The 14353-nt window shown below is 42.3% G+C and overlaps 1 protein-coding gene across 1 annotated transcript in view; it reads left to right on the forward strand.

Moving 5' to 3' along the window:
- tmem132e (transmembrane protein 132E) overlaps positions 1-14353 on the forward strand; it is a gene marked incomplete at its 3' end in the record, with an annotated part of 142252 nt that overhangs the window by 108417 nt on the left and 19482 nt on the right. The window contains exon 6 of the mRNA XM_080483873.1: positions 994-1199. Within this exon, the coding sequence (XP_080339999.1) occupies positions 994-1199 (206 nt within the window). The remainder of the gene's footprint in view (positions 1-993; positions 1200-14353) is intronic.

Here is a 14353-nt window from a genome sequence, read left to right on the forward strand (position 1 = left end):
GGTCGAATGTTGATATTTTCGCTGGAGCTGCCGCGATGCCAGCCTTGATATCCCAGAAAACCTTTCGCCAGGATTCTGAAGATGACGTCTATTAGGAAACATCAACACAGTTTGATGGATAGAAATTCTGGTCTGTGTGGAAACATGTCGGAGTGATTGGTTTGGGAAACTGAAAGTTGGAAATGAGAGGAATTGAGAGGTGATGGTCTCGTTTTAGTTTATTGGTTTGTTCTCTGTGCAGAAGTGATTCCTTTTATGGGAATTCATTCATTCATTCATTAATTTTCTTCCGCTTATCCGTTTCCGGGTCGCGGGGGTGACAGTCTGAGCACCATCACCCAGATCACAATGCATCGATTAAGAACCTTCCTGCAGGTGGTGAGCCCACGGGAAGGTTATGGGAAATATATTCTAAAGATGTTTTCTGCTAGAGTAACTTTAAATACTATGCAGCATTGTCTCCATTGATATTATTGACTTTATTACTTTTAAAATTATTACATTATTGAGTTATGAATTAAAAAAAATTCCACAATTCAAAACTGAAACTAAAAATAAACGAGAATGACTCCAATTCCATGTGAACATTTATGATGATATGTTGTGATAAATTACTTGATCCAGACCCGACAGCGTTAATGTGAATTCTTCCAGAAGGATTATGTCTCCCAGGACGGGTGACAGGACGGTGAATATTGTTTGGTTTTCACTGTGAGGTTGCAGGTAGTAGCCGGACTCAGACATGCTGTAAAACCTTAAACCGGCTGAGTGCAGAAAACTTTCCCGCAGCCCTCAGACGACTCAGAGATGGAGCTCCGGCTGCTTGTCGGACTGCTGAAAGTATCAACCTTGAAATGCTCCCATATGAATTGTGGCGCCGGCGGGCGAAGCGACCCGCCGCCGTATATCAGCGCGGATCACTGCAGTCCTCTGCCACCGCCGTGACCATTACCATATAGATGGTCTCTGACTCCTGACCCTGATCTGTCCTAGGTGTCCATGAATTGCGACTACGTGTTCGTCAACGGGAAGGAGACGCGGGGCTCCATGAACGCCAGGGTCATCTTCAGCTTCGAGCACCTGAGCGCGCCGCTGGAGCTCACCGTCTGGGTGCCCAAGCTGCCGCTGCAGGTGGAGCTGTCGGACACCAACCTGAGCTTCATCAAGGGCTGGAGGGTTCCCATCCTGCCCGACCGCAGGTGAGAAAAACGTGGCCACAGAAATCCCGAGAATTGACGTCCTGTCCTGTTGGGTTTTGGTTTGTTTTGCTTTTTTTTTTATCAATGACGTAGAAAATATGTGTCTGACATCAAGATGTTTTCTTCATTTCATTATTTTTACCACTGGGGGTTGCTCTGTTTTCGTGCACTGGTGGCCTGGCGGTTAGAAAAGTGAACTTAAGATCGGAAATCCATAGGTTTGATTCCCTCCGCGGACAGGTCACCACTGTAGGTCCCCGAACCTTTGACCTCTATCAGCTCCCTGTAGCACCTGAATGTGGCCACGCGCCACATCGTAGAGCCAGCGGCGATACATTCAGGAAAAGGTTGTATGGTTGGTTTAGTTAAAGTTCTGTAAGAGAAGAAAACCGCATTAATCAAAAGATTATTGCTCACAAAATAGCATTAGGATTAACAAAGTCACACCATGATGATGAGTTTGTGGAAATATGTTTCCTAACGTCTGTAGAAATCATTGACAAACATCCCAGTTTTAATGAGAACGTAACATAACACACACTCAACTGAAGAGCAGGGAGATGCTTTGTTCCAGTAGATCAGTGACACAGCAGGAAGCGCTTATTGCTAACAAAGTGGCATTAGCGTTAGCATTAGCACAGCTACATCGTGGTGATGAGTCTGGTGAGGCATCCAAGCTAAAGTTTGTAGATTTTAATCTGTATCAGATCTGACAGTGTGTCGTGTTTGCTTCAGTTACGTTAAATAGAGATTTCAAACATCCCACATCAGAGAGGCGCTAGCATAATAGCATTAGCATCATAGCCACCCATTAAGTTACATCTGTTCAGTCACACATCATCATTTTTGTGTTAAAACTGAGACAATACTAAGATATTGTGAGTATTTATTGGGAATTATGATATAATTTCCCTTGTGTGGCAACCTTGGCTCAAACTGAGTCATTTGTGGTCCCGAAACTCAAACAAGATTTAAATTCATCACAATCTGCACCTTATTGTCTCCCAGCAATCTAGAAGCTATTATTCCTTCAGCCAGATTAGATAGATAGATAGATAGATAGATAGATAGATAGATAGATAGATAGATAGATAGATAGATAGATAGATAGATAGATAGATAGATAGATAGATAGATAGATAGATGGATGGATGGATGGATGGATGGATGGATGGATGGATGGATGGATGGATGGATGGATGGATGGATGGATGGATGGATGGATGGATGGATGGATGGATGGATGGATGGATGGATGGATGGATGGATGGATGGATGGATGGATGGATAGATCTGAGCTCAGACTGGATTTCTTCACCCTGAATGTAGATGAGTTTGGTAATTGCTTGTCCATCATTCCAGGAATAGATTGAAAATTAAAGCTCTTTTTTTTATGGTCAAGTTTGGGAAAAGTTCTCAATGGAAAATGTCAGTTTTAGAAAAAAACCACTGCGTAGGGCCCGTATGGAGTCCTCCGGGTCCTCCGGAGTTTAGCATCGGCTAAGTGGAGGGAGTGTAACGGAGTGTGTAGAAGGACCAGATCGAGTCATCAAATTCACTATTGTCAGAATATATAGTTGTGAAAGTCTTAACTATCAGATTGTAACAATGGAAAAGCTTTTGAGGCAGTTCTTCTGTACAAAGATGTTACTGAGTTTACTTTCTGTTTTATCTTTGAACAGGGTGAAACTGTTTGGTGTGTTTAAACCCGTCTGATGGGCTCATTTCAAGTATATTAAACTTTGTTGGATCTCCTCCTGGAATCTGCTGCAAACAAGCTTCACCCAATCAGTGTCGCAGATGTGGGCATGACTGGGAAAATAAAGAAAAAAGCGGCAGATAATCAAAGTTTTTTTCTGCTGGATTGTATCTCACATATGAGAAGATGAATCGGCCTTCCCTTTCATTTCTCTTGCTTAACAAACCCCGTGTCAAAAGGAGCCGAGCTCCAGAGAATCACAAGCAGCAGAATATATTTGGGACGTCTTTTTTTTCCGCACATGATTACCGGAGGACTCATTATCCAAGGTGTACAGAACCCTGCGGTCTTACACGTTACAAGCTAAAAAGCCAGCCTGCCTCCTCGTTGTTACCCGGCATTTTATGGTTCCTGGCTTGTTTTGCTCCAATTAGACGCTCCGGCTCAGGTAACGCAGTCGAAAAGGAGCCCCGGGCTGCAAACTCATCTGCAAGGCTGTCATGTATGTGTCACACCCATTCGTACGCGTTTCGTATAACGGCTCCACAAAGACAGACTTAATTTGACTTTAAGTACACAGAGGTAGTGTCAGGATGAGTATTTGTTGAATACTAGACAGGTGTTTGTGTGTGAGCGTGACCTTTCCATACAGTAGTTTAACGGGTTTCTGGGTTTGATTTGGCACAAGTTTTCATCCCGAGCAGTTTGGAGTAAAGAGCGGCAGCAGGATTCAAACCAGCAAACTTTTGCTTTCCTAATGTCTCAGCCACGACTGAGCTGAAACACTCTGAGGGAAACAATAACGACGTCTTTCCACTGACATCGAGATGTTGTGTAGATACTGTCATTAACCAGCCAGCTATCCGGCCTTCTAGGCCCCTGTTCACACCACGTCGGTGCTCTGGAGAACTCTGAGACATTCCAGAACTTTCACCTCAGCAGCTCTGATAGTTTCTAGAATTTGGATTTTGAACATTTTTCAACACTGACAAATTGTAGAACTCTTGTAGTATTTTGGCTCAAACCTGCACATAATCTGGAACTCCAACACGCCCATTCTACTAATCATGAAATGCATTCCAGAACTTTGTCGTGGGACGGGTTAGTTTTAGATTACTGATGACTTGTTGTTACAATAGCAACTAGAACTTTTTATCTCAGGCCGCGTTTCCACGACGATGTTCTCGAGTCGAAACGCAAAACCTTTCCTGTGTTTTTAGTATCTATTTACAGGAAAACGGAGACCAAAGCCACTGAAAAAGCTGAGGCTTTCCATATTGTTACCACATAATTTTCAACATTATTTATCCTTTATTGAACGAGGTACTTCAGTGTTACCAAATCCTCAGTCAGTTCAGTTTGGGACCGAGCAGGACAGGCCAGCCTATGAAGTGGCCTGGAGGCCAGGACCCCAATGTACAGGTACTTCTCAAAAAATTAGCATATTGTGATAAAGTTCATTATTCTCCATAATGTAATGATAAAAATTAGACTTTCATATATTTTAGATTCATTACACACAACTGAAGTAGTTCAAGCCTTTTATTGATTTAATATAGATGATTTTGGCAAAAAAGTAAAGAAAAACCAAAAATCCCCATCTCAAAAAATTAGCATATTTCATCTGACCAATAAAAGAAAAGTGTTTTTAATACAAAAAAAAAGTCAACCTTCAAATAATTATGTTCAGTTATGCATTCAATACTTGGTCGGGAATCCTTTTGCAGAAATGACTGCTTCAATGCGGCGTGGCATGGAGTCAATCAGCCGGTGGCACTGCTCAGGTGTTCTGGAGGCCCAGGATGCTTTGATAGCGGCCTTAAGCTCATCCACAGTGTTGGTCTGGTGTCTCTCAACTTCCTCTTCACAATATCCCACATATTCTCAATGGGGTTCAGGTCAGGAGAGTTGGCGGGCCAATGGAGCACAGTAATACCATGGTCAGTAAACCATTTGCCAGTGGTTTTGGCACTGTGAGCAGGTGCCAGGTCATGCTGAAAAAGGAAATCTTCATCGCCATCAAGCTTTTCAGCAGATGGAAGCATGAAGTGCTCCAGAATCTCCTGATAGCTCGCTGCATTGACCCTGCCCTTGATAAAACAAAGTGGACCAACACCAGCAGGTGACATGGCACCCCAGACCATCACTGACTGTGGGTACTTGACACTGGACTTCAGGCATTTTGGCATGTCCTTCTCCCCAGTCTTCCTCCAGACTCTGGAACCTTTATTTCCGAAGGACATGCAAAATTTGCTTTCATCCGAACAAAGTACTTTGGACCACTGAGCAACAGTCCAGTGCTGCTTCTCTGTAGCCCAGGTCAGGCGCTTCTGCCGCTGTTTCTTGTTCAAAAGTGGCTTGACCTGGGGAATGCGGCTCCTGTAGCCCATTTCCTGCACACGCCTGTGCACGGTGGCTCTGGATGTTTCCACTCCAGACTCAGTCCACTGCTTCCGCAGGTCCCCCAAGGTCTGGAATCGGTCCTTCTCCCCAGTCTTCCTCAGGGTCCGGTCACCTCTACTGGTTGTGCAGCGTTTTCTGCCACACTTTTCTCTTCCCACAGACTTCCCGCTGAGGTGCCTTGATACAGCACTCTGGGAACAGCCTATTCGCTCAGAAATGTCTTTTTGTGTCTTACCCTCTTGCTTGAGGGTGTCAATGATGGCCTTCTGGACAGCAGTCAGGTCGGCAGTCTTACCCATGATTGCGGTTTTGAGTAATGAAACAGCTGGGAGGTTTTAAAAGCCTCAGGAATCTTTTGCAGGTGTGTAGAGTTAATTCGTTGATTCAAGAGTGGGTGTGGTGCTCCAGATGATTAGGTTAATATCTCATATAGAGTACCTTTTCATGATATGCTAATTTTTTGAGATGGGGATTTTTGGTTTTTCTTTACTTTTTTGCCAAAATCATCTATATTAAATCAATAAAAGGCTTGAACTACTTCAGTTGTGTGTAATGAATCTAACATATATGAAAGTCTAATTTTTATCATTACATTATGGAAAATAATGAACTTTATCACAATATGCTAATTTTTTGAGAAGTACCTGTATTTGTAATGTTTCTTACTCTTTTTGTTTTTTTCTTTGACTCCTGACGCCTCATTGAGCCCAAATTTGACCCACTAAACACGCTCACATGTTGACCAAATTTGTCACGTTAATCAAGACTGGCAAAAAATGTAAGAAAATGAAAAATCTCATCCCCGGAGTTCCAGAATGTGCTCTCTAGTGCCACCTAGAAACACTAAAACGGCCACCACGGCCCAGAGGAATGTCGCAGGGAGATCAAACCAAAACTCAATTGCTCGTCTCACCGAGACCTAAAAATCACAAGTTGATACCCCTGACCTAAATCCAACAGGATGTCCGTAATTTGCCATTCAAAATAAGATTTACACCCAAAAAAGACCCTCACGCAAACCCTATCTCCTCTGAGGGCGAACAAATTTGACCCTCTAAACACGCTCAAATGCTCACCAAATTTGGCACGCTCATCAAGACTAGCGAAAAATATTAGAAAATGTTAAAAAGAACCCCCAGAGTGCCAAAATGTGCTCTCTAGTGCCACCTAGAAACACTAAAACGGCCATCACGGCCCAGAGGAATGTCGGAGGGAGATCAAACCAAAACTCAATTGCTCGTCTCATCAAGACCTAAAAATCACCAGCCGATACCCCTGACCTAAATCCAACAGGAAGTCCGCAATTTGCCTTTCAAAATAAGATTTGCAAATGCTGTCCCCTCCAAGGGCAAATATCATATCAGCTTCAAAACATTATAAGATGACAGAGGAGACTCTCCTGCTCAAAAATTCAGTTTTTGACTAGTCGAGCGGTTTTATTTTTATTAGCCGTCAAAGTTCCGAATCCCGCCGCCTCCCTCCTCTCATTCTAATAAATGGTGAAAGCAAAGTGTCTCCTTAAAAACAGCCTTGATAGAATACCGTGAACGCCACTTGCTCACTGTGGTTAAACCGTGACTCTGATCGACAAAGCGAGCAGATCAGAAGTGTGACAAGAACCTGCCTAACAAGACAATACAACACCTGTGGGGGAAAATTCTGTAAAACATGACCTTTTTGACGAGAGAGAACAATGATATAATTCTCTTTGTTCCCGCGATTTCAAGTGACATTTATCATTGAGTCAGACAGAGCAAAATCGTGCGTCTGCATCAAACTGAGCCTCATAGGGTCTAAAGTTTACGTCTAACAGCTTTGAAACCCCAACAGACTGAAAGACCACAATTATGCAATCACCATGTCAATCAAACTGTGACCACTTAACCTGCATGTCCCAACTTTCCAAATAAAAGCTCCAAACTCCTTAAAAATAAAAGTCCTTGTTTATCAAAAATTACAATGTTGACTTCAAAATGGATATTAAGTGTTTAGCTAGGCGTAGGAGTTTTATTTTATTTTATTTTATTTTATTTATTTATTTATTTCGAACGAATGAACATTTTAAAATTAAATGAAACAAATGAAAAAGAAAAGAATAGGAAAAAAAAATTCAAAAAATAAATAAAAAAAGCCCATTTGGATATAATACACTTTGACTCATTCGAAAAGGGATCGGAAGAAGCTTCGGCTTATCAAGTCCTACCCCCATTCTTCACCCACTGACAATTGAAAATTCCAAGAAAATAACTAAACAGGCAACACAAAATAAAACAAAAACAAAAAACTACTCCAATCGAGCTATTCATGAAAACATAATAATAAAAAACACACAAAAAAAGAACAAAATGAACAAGTGCCATTAACATCTGTGAGATTTTCATTCTCCTTCTTCATTTCTGTATTTTTCAAAGATATATCTTTTGTACATTTTTTAAAATTGTGTTATAATCATACTTTGTTTAATCTTGTCGTCAAGGCCGTTCCGCAAAACCAGCCCACACATGGAAACACACCTACTTTTTAAAAAGGTCCGAGCATAATCCTGTTTCAAGTTTAGTTTCCGTCTAAAGTGCTAACCCCCCACTCTGCCATTGAACAGTTTGTGTAAGTTCAGTGAGCTGGCTTTCAAAATAAAAGCACCCAATCTTTTCAAAATAAATGTCCTTGTTTAATAGAAATTACACCACAACCCTAGAAAAATGGATAATTAGGGATTAGCTAGATTAGAAGTTAGTTGGCTTTCAAAATAAAAGCCCCCTCACATTTTTCAAAGAAAAAGTCATTTTGTTATAAACCTTCAAAATGTATATTCTATCAATATTTAAAAGGCGCCAGAGGCCATGATTGTGTCGACCCTGAAGGACCAGAGTCGTCCGGAGTGCGAGGCGACAGATGGGTTTTATTTGATCGTGGCTCCTTCTTAAACACGAATTTGTGGCAAAAGGAAAAGCAGAATGATGTGGAGAGTTGATGTTATCGTAGTGTCTTCATAAGAAACCAGCGTTTAGATTTGACTTCACATTGAAGCTCAATAAATATATAGAAGAATAATACACGGATATATTATTACTTGCATCTTTATCCTGTTTACAATGTTGCCCTTGTTAGGAAAGAGTCGTGTGACCTTGATGACAAGCTTGTGTCAATAGACAGAATCTGACCAGCAATAAAAAGACAAAGAGGTGTGACTGCCACTCATAGGTGCAGCAAACGGGCTCTGGTGGGAGATAAAAGCTTGGTGGACACTGGACACAAGTGACAAATATGGCTCATTAAAATACTCCTGCATCCTTGTCATGCATGAAGCAGCAGCAAAATGGGCCGGCAACCCCACAACAAATGTTTAATGGGAGCATTAACACTCACATGGGTGGCTGCTGCCGCCGCCGCCGCCGCCGCTGGACTGCATCACCACAGACCCATTCTGTTTCCACCTAAGCTGAATACAAATGGCGTGTTTACAAACTTGTGTGAAGAATTAAGGTATTTTCAAATGAGAGTACTTGGAAAACATTCTGGGAGGCCTAGTTTTTCATAGATCTCCAATGAGCTCCAACGGGCCGCAGACGGTTTATTATCTTCACGTGTAAAATGTGTCCTAAATGTCCACCTTAGCGCCAATCATTCTAAGACTATTAAAGCAGAAACCTGCAGAAGAAGACCGTATGAGCATTATCAGTTTGGGAGATAAGACCACTTAGACCAGGGGTCTTCAATTCCAGGCCTCCAGGGCTGGTGTCCTGCAGGTTTCTGGTTTCTCCCTGTTGCAACACACCTGAATGCAACAAGGGCTCGTTATTGGGCTTTTTTACATCAACATTAGACTGAGCTGTACTGAAGCTGGGAGAGCGCTAAAACCTGCAGGACACCGGCCCTCAAGGCCCAGAATTGAAGGCCCCTGATGTAGACCCATCTCACCATGGGCTCCGGACCAACCTTCGTTTGTCCAGCACATCCCACAAAGAAGAAGACATTTTGAGAAGAAGAATTTTATTGTAAGAAAAGCCCCTTGAGATGCAACATCTCGTTTACAAGGGGGACCTAAGGAACACAGAACATACAGACACAGAACATAAAACAGTTGACACGCAGTTTCATTCCCCAGCACAATACATAATAAGTGTAACTCTGGACAACAATAAGACAGACATAAAACACCGGACAATCTTGCTCACACAACCCACTCCCTCAATCATATCAGTGAACCTTTATATACAGTCAGCAAGAACAAAAATACCGCAAATTGCACATCACATGGAATCATAAAAAAGAAAATAAATTATTATTAATAATAATAATAATAATAATAATAATAATACAAAATAAATAAATATAATAATAATAATAATAATAATAATAATAATAAAAATAATAATAAAAATAAAAAAGAGCAAAACAAAACAATTTGTCACGAATATAAACAATCAGTCTTGAGGTGAGTATATAGGGAAAACCTAAAGAGTCCATTAGAGGTTATAGACTTCAGTGTAACAGGTAAGTGATTCCAGACAAATGCTCAATCAGAATAATATCTGACGAAATTTGAGGTCACGTGTCCTGCAGCCTCTCCTGCTTTGTGCCAAGAGTGTTTTTTCTGCTGAAACGGCCTTGATTTTGTGTTTGGTTCTTTGACCCCCACTAGTTGTTTTTTCTGTCTCTTTTATGCGTCAGCTGCTACGTTAGGATTGTTGTTTATGGTCTCAGTTTTGTAAGCCTTTTTTTTTTTTTTTACCGTCATGTTTGAGTTGATTACCACTTGAGCGTTTCCACTTGCTTCTTGTCAAATCCTTCCTTCTTCCTGGTGAGGCTTCTTCAACCTGCTTTTTTCCTGTTAATAACACCCATATTTTGTCTGTGAAAATTGTGTAATGTCCTTTTTTTCTTCCTTTTGGTTCCATTGTGTAAGAACTTGTTTTTGAGTTGAGCCTGATCAGGTCGGTTCATCCGTGCATGCTCCTGACGTCATTGGGCAGAGGAGCGCAGTGATTCCTTTTCCATTAACCCGTGACTGTTCATAACACTCTTACAGAAAAAAACAACAATTCCACATGGTCACGATGTAAATAGAATTGAAATGAAGTGAATTGGAATCAACATGGCCACCTGGTTCACCTTTTCCTTCTTCCTTGGATTCTTTTTGGTGGACTGACCTCTGCAGAGCAGCAGGTTCAAGATGCTCTCAGCCAGTTCTTCACTAAACTAGTTCCATGACAAAGCGGTACTCTTCATCTATCGGTGGTCATAATCATATGGCTGATTGATGTCGTATGATTGGTCTCGTATTTACCGGGCTCAAGAACAGCGATCGCACACCATCCGCCTAATCACATTACGTTTGTTATTCCGTCCTCAGACTTGTGGTTTGGAACAAACGGCAGCAGTTTGAAAGTTTGTTTCTTTAAACGTTCCTACAATTCTTCCGGCACATTTTCTATACATAGAACTCCCCGTCTGCCTTCATGAAAACTGTAATCTAAGACCCCTTGTGAGCAGTTTCTGGTTGCTGTGATTGCCACACAGCGAGGCCGGGGGAATTCATTTCACTGGAGGTGAAACATTTCTTTGGTGTATGCTGTCATTTGGATTTAGCGAGAGGATGTGGAATTATTTACTTTTCCCCGTCGCTCTCAGCCGCATCGGGAAACTGGAGACAAAGCTGGCTCTCGTCATTTCTAGATGATGCCACATACAGACTGTTAAAGCCGCTGATACTGACTCAAACGGCCCTCCCACTGGAGTCTGCCTGATATTTTTACAGCGATATATCCATGGAAGATGCTGGACACATCTTTAGATGGAGCATGTTTTGTTTTCTTGTTGCGCGACGTGTCGCTGTGGAATCATCACAGCAGGCAGCGTCATTTAGAAATAGATCCAGACATCAAACACGAGGCGTTTTTCCATTAAACTACCAGTTTGTTGTGATCAAAGACGTGGAGCAGTGGTGTTCGCGATTGTCTCTTGTGTTCTCTTAGACATGGACGGACAAACAAGACTTTAAACTGGCTCAGGGGAAGACCGTGTCTCTTTTAGGCCCCTTTTAGTGGAAACACATCATTTCTGCATTTTTGTTTCAGAAAACTGTTGTATTTACATGGCAACATTTTCAAAACGATGTCCGTTTAGATGAAAACTGCAGAAATGCTAAAAAGGATGTAGTCGTAATGTTGGGTCACTAGTTGGTGTTTGTTTTTGTAATGAAACCACAAACACACAGCAGAGAACAAACGGGCTCGTAACAATAGGAGAACACGGACAGTCTAGTGGACAGACCACCAAGTCGGATTGTTATTAAAGTGATTGTCAATATAAAACTACCAAGTCCCAGGAGAATATGGACTGGGAGTCATGACCACCTGGAGGAAACTTTGTTCTGATTGTCTCTACTGAGCATGTGCAGAACTATGAGTTACTAGAGCCGTGGTGACCAGAACCAAGACCAGAAGCAGGACCAGGACCAGGACCAGAAGCAGTGTCCAGGACAAAGTAACGAGTGTCCGAACGCTTCCAAAAAATCTAGTCTTCGCCCGTTTCCACAGGGAGAGCTGTTTCCACAAAGTTCCAAGCACCGTTGTCTTGTAAACAGAAACACAAAATGCAACAAATGCTTTATGTTTTCACTTGAAATCTTACAAACAGGCCTTTAGATTTGTAATCAGCTGTCTGATGTTGAATTCATTTGAATTGTCAAATTCAGCTGACAGTGACTCCTGTCTGAATAAATCAGATATAGAAGATCAACAAAGGTATGTTAGGGTTAGGGTTAGGGTTAGGGTTAGGGTCAAGGTTAGGGTCAAGGTTAGGGTTAGGGTTAGGGTTAGGGTTAGGGTTAAGGCATGTTTTTTTGCATCCCGGGTCCTAAACACTTGAACCCAAAGTTTAGGACTCGGGCTGCGACTTGAACTTGAGTGTCTAGACTTGGAAAAAAAACTTTGTAACTTGCGACCAACAACTTGGAGTGGAGCCACGAAACAATAACAAGTCGAGTGCCAACAAGTGTCCGAGAGACTGGCAGACTCAGCCGGGACCAGACCGCCCGCAGAAAGATTTACAACCCCGCATCTGATGTTCCAGACTCGCCAGCACATTGCAGAGCAGTGGCGTCAGCCAGCAGGTCGGTCGACCTTGGTCGTGTTTGTTTACGCTCATAATGAAGTGCCGTGTTAATGAATTAGATCATGTTTACAAAGGCCTCACAAAGCACTGTAAATAATTCCTCAAAGTGAGACACGAAATAAGACGTCCCGCGTAATGCAGCTCATTAGTTTTCCCAAACACCCTGCGAGCACCAAATCGTGCTGATTACAGCCTGACCTATCGTCTTTTTATAGACGTTCTCAGTCTGGCCATCGCTCAACCTCGTGGCTTATGTTCGCTCCGACCGCTCTACACCACCTTCTAACCCCGCCGACTCCTTCCCTCGCTTCCTCCACTTCTGTTTTCCTCCCAGCTGCAGTGTCTCCGTCCCGCCTCCCGTTGCTACTGCAAAGTGACAAGTAGTGAACGTAGGAGTGCAGCAAGGCCTCCTGGCCTGCGCCGGGCCTCGGCCACGCTGCGGCAGAATTGCTCACTGGCTGCATTATCCAGGAACAAGCTCTAAAAAAGGAAAGGGAGTGTAATCGGGCAGGCAGCCCATGTGCACTGGAGCTTCAGCTTGTATGCTTGTATCAGAGACTCTAATAAGAACAGACAATATTCTTCTGGGGGAGAGAAAAATATCAACCTTATTTTCAGGTGCAGACTGGGGAAGGTAAACTTTTGCTGACCTGAGCCAAGAGTTGTGAAACTGCTCGACAGAGACAGAGCGAGTCTTAATGTCTCCTGTGGTTTTTCTCTGCCTTTAACCGAATGAGTAACTGAGTGTGCGGTCTCTGCGGCTGCTGTTGAGTTAAGTCGCCTTTCCTCCAAGTACATCTGTGACTGCATGTCCTGAAACGACTCTCACACATGAAATGATGCTGCCGACACTTATAAAGTCCAACTGATCGTCACATCGAACCTGGAGACTGCTCCCTAACAAATGACTTTTCATTAGGCCTCACTTGAAATGCAAACGAGGCCTAATGACTTTTCATTAGGCCTCGTTTGCATTTCAAGTGAGAACACATCATTTTTGAATTTTTGTTTCATAATATGTTGGCGTTTACACAGCAACGTTTTGAAAGCGATGTCCGTTTCCATGGAAACGGTAGAAATGCTAAAAAAATATTTCTCTTTCATGTTGAGCCATTATTTGTTGCTGTTTTTGTTTTTGTAATGACACCTGACCTCACACACATACAGCAGAGAACAACGCTCTCTAAACATTGACATTGGGAGAACACGGCCATTCTAGTGGACAGATGACCAAGTTGGATTGTTATTACGGCCGTTATGACCATCAAAATAAAAGTACCAAGTCCAAGGAGAATATGGACTGGGAGTCATGACACCACAGAAGAAACATTGTTCTGTGTGTCTCCACTGAGCATCACAGCACTGCTGTAATCTCATTACTTTTTTCAAGTAACGATTAGTGTAAGGGATTACTTTCTCGGGGAAGTAATCAGTAACTAATTACTATTTCTAAGTAACTTGTACAACACTGCTAAGCATGTGCACAACTACTAGTTACTGACTGTGGTGAGCATGAGCATGAGCAGTGTTTCCGCCATCTACAAGGAGGTGGAGCCCGAGTGAATTTGCGTTTTTCCACATTTCCACGCAGACAGAACGTTTTCAAAAAGTTGCATCTTCAGTGAATCTGAGCACCATTGTCGCATAAATGGGTCCCCAAAACTCAACATTCAGTCTTTGGAAGCAAACTTGAGTAATGCTAAACAGACGGCTAACATTCTGAAAACCATGTGCAGTAAAGGAAAACCGCATTGGTAAAATGCTAAAAGCGAGCGAGCTGCCACTCGCTGCTTCATGAATGTTAACTTCACAACAGTGCTGGAAAGTTTCAACAACTCACAATTGTCTCATTAACTGAAGAAAACAACCTCAAATAATGATAAATAGGCAACATACTTCAAACCATCTCTTATGTTTTAAAAAGTCCACCTGTAAA

Source organism: Lipophrys pholis (genome assembly GCF_963383615.2).
Source record: "Lipophrys pholis genome assembly, chromosome: 16".
NCBI classification, from domain to species: domain Eukaryota; kingdom Metazoa; phylum Chordata; class Actinopteri; order Blenniiformes; family Blenniidae; genus Lipophrys; species Lipophrys pholis.